Below are 24,829 nucleotides of genomic sequence, written 5' to 3'. Positions count from 1 at the left end.
TTCTGGAGGTTCTGCTACTCACCAGGCCCTGTGTGAGGCATTGAGAATGCAAAGTAAATGAGGATACTTGTTCAGCGATTTGTGATTGACCTTCCTTTTACGGAACTAGTCCTTTTGGCAGAGCCAGCACATCATGGGCAAGAGTTAAAAGCCCATCTTTCCATTTCTACGTTGATATACTCGGTTGACTTTTCCAAGTGTTGGCACGAGGAAGACAATCTGATGTTTTCATGATAAGAATAAACCTCCTTACTGGTTTCTAGACTCTATTTGTTTAGATCATGCAGTGTTAGAACTGATATATCTTGAGCCCAATCTCCTCTACAGATAGGGAACATAAGATCCAGAGAAGGAAAGTAACTTGCTGTAGGTCTCCTAGAGCGCTGTGTACAGAGGTTGGGCACTTTTAGACTCAAAATCAGGCATCGCTGGGGCGTGGCGACCCTGCCACTGGGACTTCTGTTCAGAGCACCTGAGAGCAACCTGCCTGGCTGGCTCCAGGGCAGGGGTTGTCAAGTGTGATCACCAGACCAGCACCAACAGCACCACATGGGGACCTGTTCTCAGAAATCCGGAATTCTGGGAGTGGGATGAATGCACAGTTCTGTTAAAGCCCCCACGTGACTCTGCAGCATGTGCACTGTTCCAGGAAAGCAGCTGTGCTGAGTGACCTTTGGCCTGAAGATGCCTCGCCTGTTTTCTGTCCCGTTTGTGAAGTTATCAGCACCCAGAGATCCAGATGAACTTTGTCCCCAAGACTTTTGAAGCTTCCACAGACCAAGAGTCACATCGCAGCAAGGAGTGTAGGCTCTGGAAGAGTCAGACGATTAGGACTCGAATCCTGATGCTGCCACTCTGGGCCTTTTCGGTTGGAAGTCACAGCTTCTGTGAGCATCCGCTCCTTGAACAGTAAAAATGACAATGGCACTGATCGCCTGGGATTGCGTCAATGAAATAACACCTGTAAGTTTCCAGAACAGGGCCTCGTACATGGCAAGTGCTCCATAAATGTTAATATTATTATCTCCTTTTACATTAAATTACCTACAAAATTACAGATGTGGGGTAGGGCTCTTCACATCATCCTTTGGGAAGAGCTCTCAGAGGGTTCAGAGAATAATAATTGTTGTGTATGGATATGGAACACGCAGTCCGTTCTGAGTTGGGGCTCATCTATCCTGCAATTTGCCTACTATGATGTAGAATGTGGAGCTAAAATAATCCTGTGTATGCTACATTAATAATTCATTTAGAAATGTGGGTACACATATTAGACATCTCTGACTTTGCATGTTTTCAGTCCTTTCAATTGATATTGTAGTCACTGAATATCTCTGGCAGTGACCATGACGATGTGAAGTAAGGTGTAACAACATTTTGCTCGAACCTGTACGGATTTTAAAGGTGCAATATATGGACTAGCCACACGGGGGCAGATAGCTCTAATTTTTTTACTGATGTCTAATTTTTACACATCCTAAGCATTAGAATTCCTTAAATACCATATCACTAATATTTAATAAACTGAAAAAACTAAAGAATGTTCCCAACATATTTCATATGAGCAGTGTCACAAACGAAAAAAGAATGTTTGTGTTTTAAAGTTGATAGTGCAGATTTGTACCCTGGCAGTAATCTCAACCCTGGTGGCACATTACAACCACTTCGGGGGGAAGAAGGGGGAAGGGAGGGTTTTTAAAAATCGCTATGGGAACAATGGAGAAAAGACAGCCTCTTCAATAAATGGTGCTGGGAGAATTGGAAAGCCACGTGCAAAAGAATGAAACTAGACTGCTATGTGTCACCATGTACTAAAATTAATTTAAAATGGATCAAAGACCTAAACATAAGACCTGAGACAATAAACTGCATAGAAGAAAACATTGGTACTAAACTTATGGACCTTGGGTTCAAAGAGCATTTTATGAACTTGACTCCAAAGGCAAGGGAAGTAAAAGCTAAAATAAATGAATGGGACTATATCAAACTTAAAAGCTTCTGCAGAGCAAAAGAAACCATCGAGAAAATAAAGAGGCAACCAACTGAATGGGAGAAGATTTTTGCAAACAGTGCCTCCGATAAGGGGCTAATATCCAAAATATACAAGGAACTCATGCAACTCAACAACAAAAAAACAAATAATCCAATTGATACAAATGGCAAATAGATATGAAAAAATTCTCAACATTACTAATCATCAGAGAAATGCAAATAATACCACAATGAGATATTACCTCACCCCAGTCAGAATGGCTATCATCAACAAGACAAATAGTAAAAAGTGTTGGAGAGGCTGTGGAGATAAAGGAACCCTCATACCCTGTTGGTGGGAATGCAGACTGGTGCAGCCATTATGGAAGGCAGTGTGGAGGTTCCTCAAAAAATTACAAATAGAATTACCATATGACCCAGCAATCCCTCTCCTGGGTATCTACCCAAAAAATATGAAAACATTTATCCATAAAGACATATGTGCTCCAGTGTTCATTGCTGCTTTATTTATGGTGGCTAAGACATGGAAACAACCAAAGTGTCCTTCGATAGATGAATGGATAAAGAAGTTGTATATATACACAATGGAATAATATTCAGTGGTAAGAAAAGATAAAATAGGACCATTAGTGAAAACATGGATGGATCTTGAGAGTATAATGCTAAGCGAAATAAATCAGACAGAAAAAGTAGAGGAACATTTCACTGATATGTGGGATATAAAACTGAAAACAACAAAGGAACAAGACAAATAAATGAAGAAACAAAAACTCATAGACACAGACAATAGTTTAGGGGTTACCAGAGGCTAAGGAAGGAGGGGGGTCTCTAGAAGAGGGTAAACGGGGTCTAACATATGGTGATGGAAGGAGAACTGACTCTGGGTGGTGAACACACAAGATATAGGTGACGTATTACAGAATTCTACACCTGAAATCTATGTAACTTTACTAACCATTGTCACCCCAATAAACTTTAATTTAAAAAAAAAAATCCCAATGGTGTTGCATACCACCCATCTGAGAGTCACAGCCAGGAAACAGTATCAGCATTTTTTACACCTCCTCAGGTTGAGAACTACTGATCTATGTGTGGATTAGTGGAGCTTGAAAGTTATATGAAACACCTGGCTGTCCCTGACACTTTGAACTATAATAAGTGACACTGGGGGTCACGGTCATTTTATCAGAAAGTAAACAAAAGTTGAAAAATAGAGACCAGTAAGCTAATTACTACGGAGCCAGCCTGTCCTTAATTTATCTCCCCATCAGGGCTACACAGACTCCCTGGAGTGACTAACTGGCTCCAGCTACATATTTTCAAAGAGAGAATCCAAGTGACTAACATGCCATTCTTGCCTATTAGCCAGACGTGTCACCATGTCTGTGTGTGCACGGCAACCTTTCTATTGTCAGAGACAGCTCTGAGGCCAGCCCTTTCTGTTCTCCGCGGGCTTTCTGAATAAGGAGCTGGGGCTGTATTCTATTTTAAATTCCTCCGACTCTAATGTTACAGACGTTGGACAATGCAAAGTTAGAAACAAGGAAAAACAGGAGGAAGGCAAGGAGGTTTTAGATTACACATGTTTATACTCAATAATCATTACCTCTTCGTCAAAAAAAGATTGTGGTGAAATATTTGGCCTCTTAATTAGTCCAAAACAGATGAAACCACTTAGCTGCTTCTGACGTTCCAGATACAGGGCACGTCTGGCCCTTGACTTGTCCTGTTTCTGAGCTGAATATCTGGATGTTAATTATTCATCGTTTAGCTAATGTAAGGAAAGTTCTCTGAACGTGAAATATGGAGCAATTCTTAAAAAAAAAACACAAAAAACTATTTATTTATTTATTTACTTAAGTGTGTTTTTCCAGGACCCATCAGCTCCAAGTCAAGTAGTTGTCTCAGTCTAGCTGTGGAGGGCACAGCTCACAGTGGCCCATGTGGGGATCGAACCAGCAACCTTGTTGTTAAGAGCACCTCACTCTAACCCACAGAGCTAATCGGCTGCCCCAAGCAATTTTTGTATAATGCTGCTGCAGTGGGGGCCTGTGAGGCAATAGACAGTGGTGTCGTTTCAGGATTTAAAAACATTACTTGCGGCCATTATATGTAGAGGAGGAGGAGGAGGAAGAGGGAGAAAGTTTGTAGCCGGGCGCATCGGCGAGTTTGTGTAACACTATATATAAGGCTCAATGGCAGAGCCACCAGACAGTTCCTCCCGACGAAACAGACAGACATCTCTCACTGAAGCCCCTGTAAACTGGAATATCCTGTCTCTGAAAGGCAGAGCCTCTGGAGGCGGCTCATCCTGTTTCGTTCACCAGCAGTTGTGCCGTGTGTAGCAAGTGGCTTTCCTCGGGACTTCGTGCTGCGTCTGAAAACATTCTTGCCTCCACGTCGGCCAGATGACCTAACCAAGTTCGGCTCCAGAGCTCAGAGTTTTCATGCTAATAAGTTAGAATTTTTCAAATGTATTTTTTCAGGACACCATCATCTGGGAGATGTGTATAAGCATTTTCTTAATAAACCAATTTTGGGAAATTCAGATTTAATCAAAATTAATATATTTTTTTAAATGGTAATTTCTCTCAGAGCTTTCGATGCCCTTGCATGATGAAAGCCTAAGAAGTGGGTGCAGTAATGCATTCTTCCCCCAACACCTGATGCAGAAGCTTCTAAAGGAAGAAAGGCTTAGGAACACCCCACAAAGGACCCCAAAGTTCTATAGCACACCCACTGTGGGGAAACGCTGTAATAAATAGCTGAGATAAAATATACCTTTACATGAATGTAATACTAGAGAAGGTGCAAAAACAGTTGCAAATCTACATCCCTTATCATTGTGACTGCTCAGGTTTTTTTACTGAATTCTCAGCTACAGAGGCCACACTGGTCATGGTTTAAATAAAATTCTCAGTCTCTTGCACTGAAACTTTTTGTGTGTTTGAGAAATGTTTAAGAAGTAGAATTCATTTCTCAGGGAAGAAAACAGAGGTGTATGGTCCCAGGACTGAGCGAGCACCACAGACTGCTAATTTCAAAAATGCAATGAGACCTTCCTGTGCCCCAACCCTGTGGCCGGGCCCCTCTCTGGGTCCATACTGCCAAAGCACAAAGCAGGAGGCGAGTGTCACCAAGGCCACCGTGTCCCTACTCAGAGCCATCCCTAGGAAACCGCACAGCAAGTACCTGTATGGGGCTGCTTCTGATGCTGCCATGGGGATGTGGTTGCAGAGGCTAAGAATTATTGCAAGAGGTGGAGGCCGCCTGAGACCAAAGAACCAATAAATTCAGCAGATGAAATCTTATCCTAGTCTCTGCAAATTCCCTCCAGCTTCTCTGGTCTCTGCTAGTTCAGGCAGGGTCTCTGCGTGGACTACTGTGCCCCACCAGGTGGGAACTAACTGCTCGTGGGCGGGGCCAAGCCTTATTATTTGGAGATCCCTCATGTCTATGCCCACCCTGATACACAGCAGTTAGCAATTTTTGTGTGTGTGTGGCCATTTCTGATGGTTGTGCTGTAGATTGGGTTGCTGGACATTGCCCTGCACGCCCATGTACACGGGATTTCACCAGAATAGAAATGTAAGGCAGGCACAATGGAGTTGCCAGGCTGAGTAGCCCATCGCCCACAGCCTTCCTGCCTAAAGAGCATAGCTGGACATCCAATTTCCAAATGAAAAATTAGAAAGCTGCTTTCTTGGTGCTAACTCTCAATTTGGTCCGCACATTAATATATCAGTGGTTAAAAGGTTGTACCTCATATTTCAACGAAAGTCTTCCTTTCAATAAAGGACATAATTTAACAGGTAAGTTACACATCCTGCCCCTCCCCCACCTCCTCCACCATGAAACAAAAATGAAGTGATTTTCATTTTGAATTAAAAAAAAAAAAGTCGCCTGCAAACATTTTTCCTCAATCGACCCTTATGCCAAAAAGACTGTTTACCCCTGCTTTAAGCAACTCTGGGCACACAGACTTCCGGCTTTACAATAGTTGTCACTGGGCCCTCTGATTCATTCCAATTGTCCCAAATTGCCCAATTCTGAGCTGGCTCCAAATAGCTATCTTGCATCTACTTCTAATATATGGTGACTTCCCCATGACTCAACTGGTTGTTCCTCATAGTTTTGCTTTGTAGTTTTTCCGTGTGAGGCAGCTGGTCCCCAGCTGTTTGCTGTCCTGAGCCGATGGCAACTGCCTTCCCCCTTTTCTGAATCTCGGGCTGCACCCAAACATCACCGGCTCCTGTGCCCAGACAGTTCTGGCCTTTCCTCTCCCTGCATTTCTAGGTACCTATAATTTCCCCCCTCTACACCTATAGATGGCCCAGGCCCTGCTAGCCTGTCCCACAGAAGCATTCCTGCCACTTTCCCTCCCAAGGGAGGCAGCCAAGAGCTGAGCCCTGAGCTCCGGAAGATGACAGCAACTTCCTGGCCTTGTAAGTATTGGATACAGGAGAACAAGGGCTCCCTTCCTTCCTTCCTCCCTTCTTCCTTCCCCTTAAATAAGTAACCCAACCGGCGGGCTGATGATATCCCTGAGTGATCAGACATCTCCATTAAATCTGGTTGATATAATGTAAATCAGCTTCTCAAATGCTGTGAAGGACAGCTTTAAACATTTTTTCCACTTCGTGGACTGTTTTTCCAAAATCTAATGAAAACGAATGACTAGAAAAAGAAAACATAAAACACCAGCATACATCTTTGGATTTAGACAAAATTTCGCTGTCACATGGGACTAAAAATTTCTAAACATTCTCAACTTCTGTTCTGATCCAGTCATGAACGAATAACACATAGTTTGTGGGCGGGCATAGGACCATGGACGATACTTGGAGCAGTGCTGATGTGGACGGTTACCTTACATGGAAATGCTTCATGTTTATATTCAGCCCATGGTCTTTGAGTGAGCACAGTGTTTCTAGCCTCTTTGCTGCTCATCCTAGTTTGCTCTAAGCATGTAACTAAGGTCCACCGATTTGTCCATGAGCACACCACCTCTGCTTGGTAGACAGCTCCCTCAAATACATATCCGCTCACAACCCTTGCTGCTAACAGACATCACTGTCATCAGGTCTCTTTAGAAAGGACTTGACCTTAATACCTACCCTTCTCTTACGCAGGTCCCACCTACCATTTGTATAAATGCTCCTTCCTGCCCACTGCTCCCCAAGGAACCCTGTTGGGCTCCCAAGTACCTGCCCATCCATCCATCCATCCATCCATCCATCCATCCATCCATCCATCCAATTAGAGGGATAATTTTACTTGCCCTACTCACCAGTGTCATTGGGGTATTTGTCTCCCTTGGTGCACGTCCGCCCGTCGTCCTCCTGGATGTAGCCCTCCCGGCATTCACAGCGGTAGCTGCCCAAGGTGTTGACACAGATGTGTGCACACAGTGTCTCGTTGCTGGTGGTACACTCGTCGATATCTGGGTTTGAACCAAAAACAGATGAAACTCAGTTGCCAAGATTTCACTCCCAACACGACAGGTGACGTGAGGCTTGGCCCTTCTGTTGATGTCTGCAAAGCACACTTTGTCAGACCTCTATCAGAGATGCCTCTAATAAAGGAGGAAGCTAGAAACCTGAGTGACAGGAGCACCTCAGGCAGTGTCAAACCGTGGCTACTGGAGGGTCAGGGGGAGGGGAGTGGTAGATGAGGGTAAAAGGGATCAAATATATGCTGACAGAAGGAGAACTGACTCTGGGTGGTGAACACACAATGTGATATATAGATGACGTATTACAGTGTTGTACACCTGAAACCTATGTAACTTTACTAACAATTGTCACCCCAATAGACTTTAATAAAAAAACAACAACATCATGGTTACAAACAGATCAGTGATGGGGGTCCTGGTTGTGGCTCTGCCACTACCAGGTCACATGGTTGGTGCAGGCACTGCTAGCCTTCAAAGTTCTCACCTATCAAACGTGATAATTAAGCCGCCCCTAAATACGTCGCAGGGCTCCTTAGAAGAGAAAATGAGATATCCGATGGTGACACACTTTGAAAAGTGAGCATCACAGAAACAGTTTTCTGCAAGGATCCCAGTGTGCAGAGGGTTTTATGTTCCCTTTTATGGCTGTAGTTTCCAAACAGCATGATGGCGACCTACGGTCACTTAGGAATGGCCCCTTCCCAGTTAAGAGACGTGATGGTACCTGGGAAAAGGCACTTCTGGGAAAAGAAAATAGTCATAATGGGTGTAACGGAGAGTTTTCCCCAGGAAATGCTGGCCTCATCAACGACCCAAACAGACCCCTCATGAGCTATGGAAATGAGCCATGAGACCATCAAACAAGTAACCACTAAGGGTCCAAATGAACCGGGCACATCACAGACTTGCACTCCTACTGAATGGGGTGGAAACAAAACTTTCCCACCAAGGGAAGAGAGGGAGGGCCAAATCCATTTCCTATTCATTGGCTGAAGACACCAGGTGGCTGTGGGTGGGAGCTGTGACACACAGCCCTAGACAGCTCACACGTGGTGGCAGAGAGAGCCCAGCCCTCACTTCAGGATTCTGACAATGTTCCAACTACTCCCTGAACCAGCTGCCCAGGGCCCGCCTCTGCCAGGCCCACAGTGTGTCGAGGGGAGCGTGGTCATTTGGGGGTTTCCCGGACAGTATATACTATGTCATCTGTAGACTAAGATGTCACAGCTGCAATTCCAGGCCGACCACCTTTCTCCACCTGCCCTTGCCCTAAACCTAAGCGTGAAGCTACCTCTACTGTCTGGAGGAGGGAGGACGAGGTTGAAAGGAGAGATAGAGATAGATGGAACTCTTAGCGGAAAGCTGGTTTTGCTGATCCCCAAATGAACAGGATACCGTGTCACAAACTGAAACAGACCCCTTGTACCTAGGACCTCAGGGGTACAGAATGGCGTCCCGTGCTCTCTGTGACAGAGGCCACGAGTCCCCACTCCATTCACTTGGTGACCTCAATCCCCTTCTTTGCCAGTGTAGGGTTCCATCCCAGGTGTCACCAGGGAGCAGCTAGGAGACCCAATATCTAGAACTTCTCTTAAATAGTGCTCTGTAGAGCCTATGCCAGAGCAGAGAAGGAGGGGCTGCTCACCGCTTTTCCTTTATTTTCCACTTGGGTCCATCTGCCAGTCTCCTCAGTTCATCCTCCAGCAGATGTGCAAACTTGACTGTACATATGAATCACTGAGGCATTTGTATAAATGCAGATTTCCAGACCCAACCTCAGAGTCTGGAGGGGAGGCCAGGAATTTTTTTTTTTTTTTTTTTAAAGCAAGACCCTCAGACAGGTGAGCCCTGGACTGACCAAACTTTGAAACACACGGCTCCAGGGAACAATAAACCTGCCTCAGAAACTCAAAGCGTGTAGGGCTGGGAAGCCCAGTCAGTGATGTGGAAGGGAATAAGCCGGTGGCAATGGCTGGCGCTGAATTTGCTCAGCTGCAGCCCAGGTGGCTGGCTCCAGCTTCCTCTGACTCACGTCCAACCTGTCTGCCATATGGACACTGCTCTTTCCCAGTCTCTCTTCTTAGTCCTCTTCTGAGAGAACGCTTCTTCTTGCGTGGGTCGTTCCGTGTCTCTACACGTCTGCCCACTTACGTTCTCTTTCACATCATTCTAGTTTTCATATGCTAATCCCCCCCATCTCCTGCTCTTGAATCTCACTCCCCATTAGGACCTGACTGGTACCAACTCCCTGAAGAATGCTTTGGCCATAATTTGTATCAATTATCAAGGTGAAGGGCAGGGACCCCCTAGGATAATACGGACACAACTCCATCCAATAAGCATCAGGACATAAGGGGAGGAATCTAAGATCAAAGCGGCTCCTGCGAGCTGGTCCCACTGAAGAAGAATGTCCAACAGAGGACAGACTCATCTGAACAACGCATATCCTCAGGAGCTAGAAAATAACGTGTCTTGCCAACACACCCAGGCAGTAGGGCTTCTCCCGCTTCCGGTGTCTCTCCCGGTCATACCGGTATCCCGGGTAACAAGTACATAGCACACGGCCGAAGTTATCTGTGCACTGCTGTTCACAGGGGGCCTCGGCACAGACATCATAATCTGAAAAAGAGAAGTGTGAGCTCACGTCAATCACATTCCACAGGCAGAGATGGGATCATTCGGCCCTGGTCACCCTAGACTTTCTGGGCTGCACTCTGCTCGAGGGGAACTGGGAAGTGTGGTCAGCTATGTTTAGAGGGGCATTCACTCTTCAGGCCCCGGGGCCCCTGCTAAGAATACCTCAATGGGAGACATAGGGCTCAGTGTCGCAGTGGTTAGGCGCAAACGTCACTTGTGATTTTCCCGAGTCACCTCCTTAGCCTTTGGTCTTTGTCATTCATGCAGAGAGCAAAGGTGCCTAGATAGCCAGGCTCTGAAGTGCTATCTGAGGCTTTTTTTTTTTTTCCCCCACCAACTGCTGTAGAGACAGGGAATTCCTTCCAGCTGAACACTATGGAACAGCCAGCTCTGGTGATGGGCGCTGGCTTCCCAACGTGGGAGCGGGGCTGAAGTTGGACTGACTCCGAGGAGTGTGAGGGAGGCCTTGGAACGGAGACGTGTGTGAGTTACTAGTGTGTGTGTGTGTGTTATAGGTGTGCACGCTAGGGTGGGGGTGGGGGGTTGATCCTGCATGCCCAGAAGGGGTTGGGTACTGTCGAATGGCTAGAGATCTCGTTCCAGCCCTAAGTCTGCAAATTGGGGTGGGTGGTCTATTACTCATAAAGGCTTAGAACATCTCCTCCTCTCAGTCCTGAGGAACTGATGTTTAACGAGCCTCTGAAGGGACTTTGGCTCTAAGTCAGGAGCTCTACATCCAGCATCTCATTAATCATTGCACTATCTTCCCCAGGTGCTGACAGACACACTATCCCTGGACACGGCGTAGGCCTGGCTTTGCTCGGCCGCTTACGAAGGTGGAATGGTGGGCTGTCAGCCCCTGATGTGGGAGGGGCCAGTGTGACAAGGCTCATGCCATTCTATGATGACCTAGAAAACTGCCCTTGCTGAACACTTCTGCAATTCCAGGCCTGCTTCGCCTGTGTGTGTTTTCCTTAACTAAGCATCACCTCCAGGCATCAGTGCTCTATGCTTCTATACTTCCGCTGCTCACAGGCTCTTGCATGGTTATTGAATGGCTACTTTGTGGCAGGTCCTATTCTGGGAGGATGCCACATGAAGGTAAAGAATGCAGGTTCTGGAGCCAATCCTCCCAATTCTGCCACTCTCTCTGTGATCTGGGGTTCTCTGAGTCTTAGTTTCCTTACCTATAAAATAGGGTAACAATAATACTGACTCCATGGTGCTTTTATGAAGATCACCCTAGATGATGCATTAATGAGCACAGTGCCTGAGACAGAGTCAAAGCTTTACCTGCTCTTCTGCTTCTTTTATTACTATCATGTTTCCCCAAGAATAAGACCAGGTTTTATATTAATTTTTGCTCCAAAAGACACATTAGGGCTTATGTTCAGGGGACGTCATCTTGAAAAATCATGCTAGGGCTTATTTTCTGGTTAGGTCTTATTTTAAGGGAAACACGGTAGTTCTCATGCTTGTTTGGGTATTTGGCAAGGACTGTGTCCCTGGAGTAACTGGCACTACTCTCTTCCTACAGTTTATGCTCAATGAATAATTGTTGAACTAGAACAAATCAGATCACTCTGTCACCTGACAAATCAAGATAACACAGCAGGGGGTAACAAACTATATCTGATTGGCCAAATAATATTTTTGGCTTTGCAGGCCTTTGTTGCAACTACTCACCTCTGTTGTTGTAGGGCCAAAGCAGCCATACACAGTACTTAAGTCAATGGGTACGGCTGTGTTTCAATAAAACTTTATTTACAAAAGAGGTGGAGGGCCACATTTGGCCCACGGGCATAGGTTTCTGACTCTTGACTTAGAGCAACAAATAAGAGGGAACAACACTCTTAAATTACAGCTTCTACCCATTTGTTTATATTTTTTTAGGAATTCTAGTCTCCTTCTACTATCTGTATGGTTAATTTTATTTGTCACCTTGGCTAGGCCATACTATCCAGGTATTTGGTCAAACATTGTTCTAGATGTTTCTGTGAAGGTATTTTTAGATGAACGGAACATTTAAAATGAGTAGACTTTGAGTAAGGCACATTATCCTCCATAATGTGGGTGAGCCTCATCCAATCAGTTGAAGGCCTTAAGAGAAAAAAGACGGACCTCCGCTGCTAAAGATGGAATCCTGGCAGCAGATGGCCTTTGGACTCAAAACTTGTACTCCGTCCTGGGTCGCCAGTCTGCCACGTACTCCGCAGATTTTGGACTTACCAGCCTCCACACTGTTTCAACAAATTCCTTAAAATAAATCTCTCTCTCAAGGGTCCTAATACACCACCTTTTCTTAGAAGCTACATTTGTGCTTTGCATTCTTGGGCAATGGAAACCTTTATGACTAAAGATATCTTTAGTCAAAGACAAACAAACAAACATTGACTTATTCCCACAGATTAAAACAAATTGATTTTTAAAAGGGTTCCAATGAAAGCCAATAGAGCAGAGAAAGTTAGTTATGGCAAAGCAGCTTTCAGCCCTTGAGACCACTTTTCCTGGAAATACTCAGTTCTAGATTGCATTAATCATAGGTGCTGTAGTCCCATTTTAGGGTGAGGGAGACTAGTTTTAGGCCTAGATCTTTGAAACCACAATACTTAACATTTAAGGGAACTCTAAAATGTGTTATCCATGTAATATGTTTTTAATTAGGTTGGACAAAATCTTTAACTGGGATCTTAAATTGGTTGGCCTAAACTTAATTTTCTTTCAATATCTGCCAAATTGAAATATAAAAGGCCCAGCTGGTGACTGAGAAAAGCTGGCTTATAAAAGAATGCGATTATTTTGACCTTTGTGGGGGTTTTTTTCCACCAAGCTCGAACCAATGGAGTTGGCTGGCTGTGAGAAATTCAGTCTTGGAGAGACCCAAGGCCATATAAACCACCACATGTGATCTTAACCTTCCTAAAGCAGCTTGCTCAGAGCTCACCGCTATTTAATGAAGTCTGCCATCCTTCCACCACAGTGAGCAACCAACAGGAGGGATTCACAGATTTTTGATGGATAAAGACACTGCTGTCCATGAGATAATGCCACACGAATTAGCTTGGCTGGGCTCAGGTCCGTGAGAGAGACCCGGCTTCTTGGGCAACGGTAATGAAAACTATTTCACATCACCTCTCCCCAGCCCCGAGCAAACTAATCTCATGCTCTTCAGACACTGCTTAGTGTTTTGTGTGTCTGTGCTGGAATCCTTAGCAGCTTTCTTCCTCCTACTTGTCTAAGTCCTGGGCAGCCTTCCTGGGTAAGGCAGCTCACGTCTGCTTCCTGAGACCACTTCAGGCCACCCTGGTCCTGTATGTGCTCCCTCTGCACTTGCTGCACTGAAGGCCTTGCTCGCCCACATTGCAGTTACTATTAACAGCAGCAGTCGCAGTAACGGTAACCACCACTCACCAAGCACTTAATAAGCGCCAGCCTCTGTTCCAAGTATTTTACATGTGGTAGTAGTCTTAAAACCACCATGAGTCAAGTACTAATACTTGCCTGCAAAAGTGAAGGTTTGGAAAGTCACCTGCCCAAGGTGATAGCTAATAGGTTGTGTGTTACAGTGTCCTCCTGAGAGTCATATGCTGAAATCCTAACTCCTAATGGGATGGGTTTAGGAAGTGGGGTTTTGGGAGGCGATTGGTCATGGGGGTGGAGCCCTAATGACTGGGATTAGTGCCCTTATAAAAGAGACCCCAGAGAACTCTCTTACGCCTGCTGTCATCTGAGGACACAGCAAGATGGCTGACTATGAACCATGAAGCTCTCCCCAGACACTGAATCTTTCAACACCTTGATTTTGGACTTCCCAGCCTTCAGAACTGGGGGAAATAAAGGTTTGCTGTTTAAGTCACCTGATCTTTGGTGTTTTGTTATAGAAATTCAAGTGAGCTAAGGCAACATGGAACCATGACTAAAATCTAGGTCTCTCTGATTCTGTACTACCCAGATCCTGTCTCCTCAGCTTGAGGGTGCGTGCCTGGAGGGCCAGGTCCATGCCTCACGTCGCTCTGTCCCTTCAGTGCTGGGCTGCACACAGCGCTTGCTGCCGGTCATGGGAAAGGGCTTCAGGTTTAACACACGAAAAGCAGGTAGAGAGGTGGGGGAGTGTGGTTGTGTTCTAACTCCATATGAAATGCTGATTAGAGAATTACTCAGTGTATGCATACAAGTTAGTAATGACTTAGACAGGCCATGCTCCAGGTAAGCCAATTGGCATTAGAAGACCATAATGCCCTCCCCAAATAGACATTACGTACACACATGCACAGATAATCAGACACAGATGACACAGATACATTCCGGGTACATCTGCACTTTACAGACATCTAATGATCAGTCATGAGTAAGGTAAGAAGGCATCATCTTTTATATTACATACCTTCCGGGATGCACTGTCCAAGAACAAACTTGTACCCTTTGCAGCACTTTTTCCTAAAAGACAAACAAAGAAAAATGCATTTGAAATGTGACATTAGATTAAAAATATAATTCTTTGTAGTTATTGGTTTTGAATGAAATAACTTGTGCTCAGGAAAAACTGATGCATAAATGAAAGTTGGGGTAGAATATTTTTAAGGAAATCTGAGATAAAAAGGGAAAATACTGTCAATACTATGTGATCACATCTTTCAATAGTCGATATCCTTTTCACCACATAATATATGAAATTAACCCTTTGAAGCCTAGGAAGTGAATTGACTCAGAAATTTCAAGGTACTTATATTAGATAATTCGAGGTCTACAGGATATAAGTACGAAAAGGACTTTTGAGGCTGACTTGGCCCCTTATCCTACAAGAATTCACAAGACTCGTTAATTATAATAACAATTAGCTAAGTATAATAATTGAATAATTGTAACGTAATGATTGCTCATTATAAGACTAGGACTGGAACCCAAGCATTCTAACTCCCATTCCAGTCTTTTTTTTTATCCCTATACCATATAACGTACTAAAAGGTACTTAAATTATGTAAGTTTAAAAAACAGCAAACAGGCTATTTAGTTACTGACGTAAGTATGCAAGACTTAACATTTCTGCCTGAGGTAGAGAAATGGTGCCATTCATTCAAAATGTAAATTCACTGGAAAACCTTTGCCTCTCATATGGAACTGTGTGCCCCTCACAGACCAACCCCTGTGCAAACAACAACTATAAGCTCCGGACAAAACAGAATCAAGCAACTACCTGAAGGTTCTGGAGAGTAAATCAAAGCAGGCAGCTTGAGGAGGAGAGTTGAAATTTTGAACAAGGGACCAACATGGGGTTATTATTATTAATATAAATAATCAAGCAAATTTCCACCTTTGTCAAATGGTCAGACCCTTCAACCAGGTTAGACAGAGCCGTCTGTCGAAGGAGAATTTGATACACTTAAATGTATTTTTTCTATCACAGTCTAGTGAAAAAGAATTTAACAGCATTATTTTCTACTTTTGCAAATTAGTATCCTTTTACTATATTATGAGTCAAATTCATTTTTGGGGACTGGTCTGCTAGGTGGATTACCACCTGCCAGGTAAAGGAGAAACTCCAGCAATCTCTTCCTAAAACGTCTAAAATTTATTTAAAAATTTTATTAAATCCAGCACTTACAAGTTTTACATAAAATTTATTAAAAATGTATACAACTTGTAAACATCACATCTGGTAGGAGAAGATTCTGAGGCCCAACTGGGTACAGCAACACTACCTCCTTCCTCCCTGAAATACGTCTCATGTGTGGTCCAGCTGCGGAAGATAATCTTACTTCAAAAGCATGACAAGCAGGCTTCCATTATAAAACACAGTGAGTGGCCTTTGGGATGCTCCTGAAACAGGCTTCAGGGAAGTAGCTAAGGGTCCCTCTGCCCTGAAAAGGATGCATTTGCCTACCTGTACTTGTCCACTCAATAAAGACACTTTTGAATCTTTCTTCAGCATTTTTTATGTTAGAAGGGTGTGTGCGTGTATGTGTGTGTGTGTGTTTTTAATGTATATATTTATATATATTTAGACATATAAATAAAATGTACTGATATGAATGACGTGTGGCAATGTCCAGAGTTTTCCCATCACTGTGTTTCCCCAAAAATAAGACCTAGCAGGACCATCAGCTCTAATGTGTCTTTTGGAGCAAAAATTAATATAAGACCCGGTCTTATTTTAATATAATATAAGACCAAGTCTTACATAATATAAGATCAAGTATAATATAGTATAGTATAATATATAATATAATATAATACTGTGCCTTATATTAATTTTTGCTCCAAAAGACGCATTAGAGCTGATGGTCCGGCTAGGTCTTATTTTTGGTGAAACACGGTAGACATAATTTCCCAACATCGCCAACTGAATTATAACTTTACATGACAAAAGAAGCCCACGGGGCATAAATGTAGGACAATTACTGTTTCTAACAGAGGTAGCAGATCTCCTTTTATAATCCAGAAGACTTAAACTCTGTCTAGTTTTCCATGGTTTAAGAAAATCCAAGTTCTTAACAACCCAAAAGAAAACTGGCTTAATAGAGTATTCGTTACAATTTTATGGTTCTGACTTACTGTATTACTTGAAGCTGTCAGACAGAAAACTATAAGAGGAAGAGCAGTGCATTAGATGGTCTGAAACTTGAGTGATTCATGAGGAAGTTGGATGGAGGGGGAAACATGTGTTTTTGATACTCACGTCTCAAGTCTCCCCACATTTAAACATATGGATCTATTTGGCTGTTTCTATTTAATGGTTCATCTAAGGCACAGCCTCTGAGGTGTTCGATGGCATTTTAAGTTTCTCACAAACATATACAGTCCTTACAATCTGTCTTTCCACATCCCATACATTAAATCTGAGCATTCTGACCTTTTTGAGCATTTCATGGGCTTGTCCTCACAGTAGAGGCAAAAGTAACCTGTCATTTGCCTTTCTATGAAATTAAATGATAATGTAGGGAGTTGAAACGTGTTCAAAAGGCTACAGAGCTCTGTCAGAAACAAACGTGAGCTTCAGGATGAGCAGGCTTCATTTAAATACCTGCTCAGTTAAGCGTGAACTTCCCAGGGCTGTTTCCTTCATTGCATAACTAAGGCCATGTCTCTTTAATCTAGAGAAGGAGGTTTGAGAGTCCACTGTACCCTCCTGCCTTCCCGCCCCCCACCCAGTTCCCGGGGACACAGCATTATTTTGCATGTTAAACACCCACCAACCATAAATCACCATTTAAAATAAACAGTGAAATATTCCAAAGTATAAGAAAACAAACACGGGCTGCACATGTTATAGTGGTTCAAGGATTACTTAGAGCATCGCGTATAACGAAGTTGAGACGGCCAAATCGAAATCATGTTATGCAAGCACTTGTTAGACTTAAGTACAAACACGGCTGTGTGGTTTTTATCTTTAAGAAAAACAAACTAAGATGGGGAAAGCTCATGTGGGTTCACGGGAGGCTGTCCCTCTTAATACGCTTCACGTGTCATAGCTTGGTTTTCCAAACGCAAATGCTTTTCTCATTTCTTGGCAAGAGGAAGTGGTGATTAGATGGTTGTTACATAGAGAGGGCGACATCTGGTAATCAGGAAAGTCTGTGGAGGTTTCCCCTGGGTGCCTCTGAGTAGTAAGACACACACACAAAAATCATAAATAAAGACAGTGCAGCCCAAAATATATCCCTCCGACCAATGTGTGTGAGAGCTTTTGGAAGGAAAAACTAAATCAAGAAAATGAAGATAACAGAGATACCATCATCTGACTGCCTGCTGACTGTTAGTTATCAGATTCTAGAAAAGTATTTTAAAAAGCAACTGCCTACAGAATTAAAGGGAATAGAAGCGACCTTGAAAGGTCAAGTGAGTTAGGAGGCAAGAAATACTTCAACACGTGCTCCAATGCAACAGTAAATTTTCCTTAGATTTACTTGGGGTTTCCTTTGTATAACTGCCTACACATGCACCAAATGTATCAGCTATTTATATATATTTTAAATGAGAGAGCAAACTACACTTTTAGAGTTCTTGGTGCCAAACTATGTGGAGTAGACAGAGCAGAGGCTTCAAGGTCAAGCAAATCTGGTTTACAATGCTGGCTCTGTCATTTAAAGAGCTCAAAATGTGGCCTTGGGCTCATTTCTCAAATCCACTGAGCTTTAGATTCCTCATGGATAAAACATGAATATTTATTTTATAAGATTATCACAAGGATGACAGATAATAAAGATGCCTAACACAGGGCCTGGTGTAGGGTCAGAAAGTGTTCTGGCTGCAGCTGTACGAACGCAGCAAGAAAACAGCAAAAACAGCTCATCCCTGATGGTTTCATCTTAAGACTCATCTCTTCCTTCCACTTCTTATTCAATGGCAGATCTCATCTCTTCTCCAGAAACAAAACAGACCGGGAGCAGAGGGAGAGAAACTTCTGATTTCAAGATGATGGGAAAGTAATATTTTTGTCCTCTTCTTCTTCCACAAGTTAAGCCCAAATAATGAGGAGAAGGTGAAATAAAAATACAAGCTCATATCCCGTGGATTTAGGAGACCTCTCTAACTCTGAACATGGCCAGTGTATGGAAGGACGGAAAGTGATTTTGCAGAGTGGAGTAACTTCAAACCTAAGTGCCTCCAGAGGAGGTTATTAGGGGGCAGCAAGCCAACCCACCCTGCAGAACCTACGCAAGGCTTAGAAATTGGAGATGCCAGGCATTGAGGAGAGTATTGAGCCAGAAGACCAGAATACGACCTGAAGGTCTGCTTAGCAGTTGAACTTCCAGTTCCCTCCCAACCCTAAGCAGTTATCCAGAGCGCTGAGTAGAACCTCCCCACAAGTAGAGAACCCTGTCCAGGCATACGGAGCTCCACACGTTGTAAAAGAACTCCTTCAATTTAATGTTTCATTCCAAACCAACGAAGCCCTCTGGTGATGGCGTCTAAAGGGAAAACGATGGTGGCTTCCTCACATCAACTAGTCAGTCTCCAGGGAAGAGAGATGAGACTGAAAATATGTAGAGCCCAAGGTGCCTCGTTTATTGTCACCATTGCAACCCCACTGTGGCATGTCTGAGAAGGGGGTCCATAGGAAACTTTTGCCAGGAAGGACAGAGACCATGAATTCCTCGGGGCCATTACTGAGGGCCTGGGGATAGAAAAATGGTCCTGAATTTCTTGGTAAAGCTCCTTAGAGTGAGAAAGATTTCCTCTCTTCCTTTTAGCCCTCTTCCTTGCCAAAACTTTTATTGAACTTCACATGACTTCGCGAATTCCTTTCACACCAGATGCCCGAGAACAGAACCCAATAAAATGGCTCACCTCCCATATAGGCTTGCTTGGTTCCAGGCAAATGGAATAAAATCGTGTTTACTACAGCAATCAGCAAACTAAAAACTACAACAAACCAAAACAAACCTACCCATTTATTCACCTACATATAAGCTTGTTACTGCCAAATCAATGACAATTTTAAGAGAATCATAAAGAACATATTAGGTATAACTTGCTTTAATATGCACAATTAACAATGGTCAAGATCAAATGATGGAAGCAGAGTGGTGGTTCCTAAAAGCATTAAACAGAGTTCCCACCTTATCCAGCAATCCCACTTCTGAGTATCTACTCAGAATTGAAAGCAGACTCGAACTGATATTCATTCATAGCAGCATCTTTCACAACATCTAAAAGATGGAGACAACCCAAATGGCCATCATCAGATGACGGGATTCACAAAATGTGCTAGCATATACATACAATAGCATATTATTCAGCTTTTTTTTTAAAAAAGGAAATTCTGACATAGGCTACAATACGGATAAACCTTGAAAACATGATGCTACGTGCAATAACACAAAAGGACAAACATTGCATTACTCCACTATATGGGGTACCTAGAATAGTCCAATTCAGAGACAGAAAGTAGAGTGGCAGCTGCCAGAGGCTGGGGGCGGAGGGAATGGGGAGTTATGGTTTAATGGTACAGAGCGTCAGTTTGGGAAGATAAAAGTTCTGGAGATAGACAGTGGTGACAGTCATACTACACTGTACGCGTGCTTAATGCCACTGAACTATATACCTAAAAATGGCTAAAATGGTAAATTTTTCTATGCACACACACAAAGATCAAACGAGGAAGGAACACGGTTGAAACCATTCCTCTAACATTACTGCCCTGGTCATGGTATCATCTGGGTTTTAGCTGTGAATCACGGAAAAAATAAAAAGTGTGTGTAGTTATTCTTAGATGGGGCTAAGGGAACAACCAGAAGATATTTATCCCTACACGCCTGCAACAAACAGTCACACTGCATCTACCTAAAAGGCAGAATAGCTGGTGGTTAGGGCCCTAAGCCTTGGGCACGACCTCCCGGGTTCGAATCCAGGCTCTGCTGCTCTCCAGCTGTGGGACCTCAGACACGTGACTTAAAGTTCTTCTACCTTGATTTCCTCACCTGTAAAATGTAGAGTAATAGTACCCTCCTCGTAGTCTTAGTATGTGAGGGGTCAGTGAGTTAAGATGCACAGACCTTAGTAGTGTAGTGCTGGCACACATTCAGTCCAACAGAAAATGTAGAAAGAAATGTGCTGGTTTTCCTGCTGGGTCTCCCCTCTGGCGTCCACCTTCGAGGACCCTGGAGAGAGCGAGCTGTTTTCCTAAACCTACTTTCTCTCTTCTGTACAGTAACAAAAGCCAAATGACATTTGACTACCTAACCACTCAGAATAAAGGAAACATTTCCCAGCCCCCGTCCCACCAGGTGTGGTCTTGTGAATAAGTCTGGCTAATGGCAGGTGAGCAACTGTGATGTGTACAATTCAGGTGTCACCCCTAAGTGGAAGGGGCACATGCCCTCCCACTTTTCACCTCCCCATGCGTGGGAATGTGGATGAGGTGGAAGTGAGCCATCTCGGACAATGAGATCAACGCCCTGGCCATGGGCGGATCAACCTACAAGACGCTGAGTCCATGACGCTGTCCAGACACCACGTGAGCTAAGGACGCCCGCCTGACAGTCTTGTGTAAGAGAAACAGACTTCCATCTTGTTTACCCTATTATTTTTGGTTTTAGCTACAGGAGCCTAATACACCCCCAAAGCTAAAGTAACTGAAGGAAATGAATCCACGGTAGAAAGGCTACTGACATCCAAGGTTCGTAAGTCAAAAGGGGCCCAGAGAAGACATGGCCTTTCTTTTTGCTCCAGTAACCACTATGCATGGAGCCCTTGAGCCTTATAAAATATTGAGCCTTGGAATGTAAATGTGTGGAATCTTCTTTGTAAATTATCCAAACCTAAAGAATTTCCTGCTTTGACAGGGTTACGGGTCTTCTTTCCACAGACTGAGCAGACTCTTGTTGGGCCTCAGCTCTCTTTCCTGAACTTCATCAGGTAAATGAGGCATTTCCAGAGAGATTCAGGACAGGAACACGGAAATACAATCTGCTGATTCAGATTTTTGCCCACAGGCCAGTCACTTGGTCATTAAATGAAGAAGTCTTAAAGTAGAGAGTTTTACTTGTAATGACTAAAAGACAGAGGAGATCCAATCTGAGATTTTCTTTCTTAGGTAAATGAATCATGTATCCCATTCCTCATACGCATGAAACCCTTATGGAGAACAAAATACAACTGACACTAATTCAGGTCTAAGTCACTGGAGGGAGAAATTCATACAACACCGAAAGTGGGATGTCTACCTCTGGATCATTTACAGATAAGAGCAGGAATCTTCTATTTGTTTTAGATACTGAACTATATAAACAATGATCCAGCATCAAGTAAAAATTTCAAGTCAGATTAGTTAAGAACTGGAAGCATCAAGTTTGACTTAATTCAACCAACACTTAATTGAGAGCTTATTATACGCCAAACCGAGCGTTTTCCATAGGTTATTTAATTCTCATAACCACCGTTTTTTACATATGGGAAAACTGAAGCTCAGAACACTTAAGTAACTTGTTCAAATTAGTAGCTGAGCTGGACAAATCAGTCCCAGGCTGTAAGATCCAGAGGTCACCTCTTTCCTGAGCTGGGAGTTATAGGAGATATGGAAATGATTAAGATTTGCATTTGGTCCTTAAAGACAATCAACGTGGAAGAAATATGTATACACAGCTATGAAGAACACAATATAGGGCATTAAAAGCATCCTAACATAGGTACAATGTGTTCTCCCAGTACAGAGGGAGCCTATTAACTCAATTTCAGGGGCTGCAAAAATCATGGCCCTTAGAGTTGCTTCTGCCCCAGAAAAATATATCAGGCCCCATATAAAGGGGCACCCACCCTAACTACCCACCAGTCTTGACTCTCCAGCTTGGCCCCAAATCCGGTTTCTCTGTCTTGCAAGCTCAGCTTCCCTCTGGGGAAGAATTCCCCATCCTTGGTTCAGGGTAACCACAGACAACATTTAGGGTGGGGCTCCCAAGCCAGTGAATATCATTTAATCTGTAGCTCAGAGAGCCACACATAGGCCCAGGTGAGAGGTTGGAAAGCAGACTGCAGACAGAGCCGTAGAAAAGGCTACTGAAATATTTCAGGCAAGAGATTCAGCAGGTCTAAAACAGAGTAGTGGGAACTGAAAAATGAGCACAGATTTTAAAGAAATTTTGGAGGCAGATTCTATAGGATTTCCTAACACACTTGGTGTAGAGAATAAGAAAAAACAGAGAAGTCCAAGTCTAGAGATTTATTTGCGCGTAGCTGCCGAGAGGATGAGGTCACAAGTGCAGGTCAAATCGGAAAAGAGCTACTACAGACAAAACATTTTAATTGCACACGTTTTGGGATGACCAGGAGGTATTAATTACATTGGGTTCAGACATACTGTTTAGGATGTTTGAGGCCTTAGGGTGAGCCAAGGATGGAGGGATGCTAGAGCCAGTCTTCAGAGGCACAGGGGAAGAGGCATTAGATAAAAACAAGGAGGCATGGGCCAAGGACATAACCTGAGGATATGTCTTTCCAGAAGGTGGGCTGAGGAAGAAAGCCAGAGAGAGAAGAGAAGGACTAGTCAGAGAAGCCAAGTCAAGGAAATCAACAACCTGGCTATTTGAGCTTGAGCAAATCACTGCCCTACTCTGGGTCTCTGCTTCCTGCTCCAGGGAAAAAGGGCCTTGGACTAGGGTGGTCTTTGAGGTCTCCCCCAACTCAAAAACCCCCTGGTGCTTGGGGTGACGACCATGTCCTATATCTTCATTGTGGCGGTAGGTACATGGGGGTACATGTACTTGGTCAAAACGCACTGAACTGTACACTTAAAACTGATGCATTTTATCAGATGTCAATTATATTTCATTGAAGTTGATTTAAAAAGTTCCTTGACTCGAAGTAGTTACCCATTTCATGTAAAACTATTAATGATAATATGAAATATTCCATTTATGAGTATTTTTTCCATCAGAGAAAAAGAAATACAGGTCATAAAAGGTATGACATCAGTCCTCGGGGGGGAAAAATAAGACATGAATTAGAAGGAACTGTTTGTGTTAAGAAATTATTCCTTGATCATTCCAGACATCAGTACGAGTGAACAGATGTCTTGACAATGTTTCACAGACCCATGGGAAACTAATGAGAATCTCTAGTGATATCTCATACATGGCATGTGTACTAGGTCCCTTAGGACAGCCCAAGAGACACAGGGAAGCAATGTGGCAGCCTTGGCTTTCCTGGGATCTTCAGCTCACAGGTGGTAATGACCTCTAGACAAACTTGCTCAAGTGGTGGTTCTCAGGAGTTTATCACATATCAGTCAGTACGTAGCTGAACTCAGTAAGGATTTCTAAGGTGCAGGAATGGACGTTCCTGGTGTAAGGTAAACTCATTTTTAAAACACCTTAAGCTCCTTGATTCTGAAACATCATTTAATTTGAAGGGAGAGGCTGCCCGCATTTCTATATTAAGTCTACTAATGGGGTTTATGTCATTTATCATGATTGTTTTCCCTTTTGAAAAATTTAAAAGAGAATACCTTAGAATAATAAGTCTGATGGCAAAAATGTATAGTTTTGGGCTCTATGATAAAAGTAGCTCTACAGAAAATCTTGGGGGTCAGAGGAGGAAACTCTACCATCGTATAAGTTCTGACAATTAAGTCCGTGAACTCATCCTAGAAAAAGTGCTACATAGTTCATTGCTGAATATCACTATGGTCACCTTCGAAGTACTCCCCTTAGGAAGCTATGCACTGACACCAGTGCCTAGTCCACCCTTCAAAGCAATTTTGGAACTCTTTTTCTGGAATGGCTATCAGAGCTGTCATCATATTACCCTTGATGTCCTGGATGTCATCAATATGTCTTCCTTTCAATATTTCCTTTATCTTTGGGAAAGAAAGAAGTCATTGGGGGTCAGATCAGGTGAGTAGGGAGGGTGTTCCAATACAGCTATTTGTTTACTGGCTAAAAACTCCCTCACAGACAGTGCCGTGTGAGCTGGTGCATTTTCGTGATGCAAGAGCCATGAATTGTTGGCGAAAAGTTCAGGTCGTCTAACTTTTTCACGCAGCCTTTTCAGCACTTCCAAATAGTAAACTTGGTTAACTATTTGTCCAGTTGGTACAAATTCATAATGAATAATTCCTCTGATATCAAGAAAGGTTAGCAACGTAGTTGAAACAAGTTCGCAAACTTAATTGTCAGACCTTGCACATGCTGCAATCTGTCTCTGGTAGTTGACTGTGGACTCCTTAGGGCAGGAATCAGGTCTTATTATCCTGAGCACCTAGGCCAGTGTCTGAAAGATCACAGATGCTCAACACATTTTGGCTGAATT

The 24,829-nt window shown here is 43.4% G+C and overlaps 1 protein-coding gene across 1 annotated transcript in view; it reads right to left on the bottom strand.

Moving 5' to 3' along the window:
- CCBE1 (collagen and calcium binding EGF domains 1) overlaps positions 1-24,829 on the bottom strand; it is a 197,492-nt gene that overhangs the window by 21,654 nt on the left and 151,009 nt on the right. Inside the window, exons 3-5 of the mRNA XM_019729297.2 lie at positions 14,469-14,521; positions 9,932-10,066; positions 7,283-7,435 (exon numbers count right to left, since the gene is read on the bottom strand). Of these exons, the coding sequence (XP_019584856.1) occupies positions 7,283-7,435; positions 9,932-10,066; positions 14,469-14,521 (341 nt within the window). The remainder of the gene's footprint in view (positions 1-7,282; positions 7,436-9,931; positions 10,067-14,468; positions 14,522-24,829) is intronic.

Source organism: Rhinolophus sinicus, linkage group LG09, assembly GCF_036562045.2.
Source record: "Rhinolophus sinicus isolate RSC01 linkage group LG09, ASM3656204v1, whole genome shotgun sequence".
NCBI lineage: Eukaryota > Metazoa > Chordata > Mammalia > Chiroptera > Rhinolophidae > Rhinolophus > Rhinolophus sinicus.
Note: the sequence above shows the minus strand (reverse complement) of the source record. Positions and strands in the feature narration are given on the sequence as shown.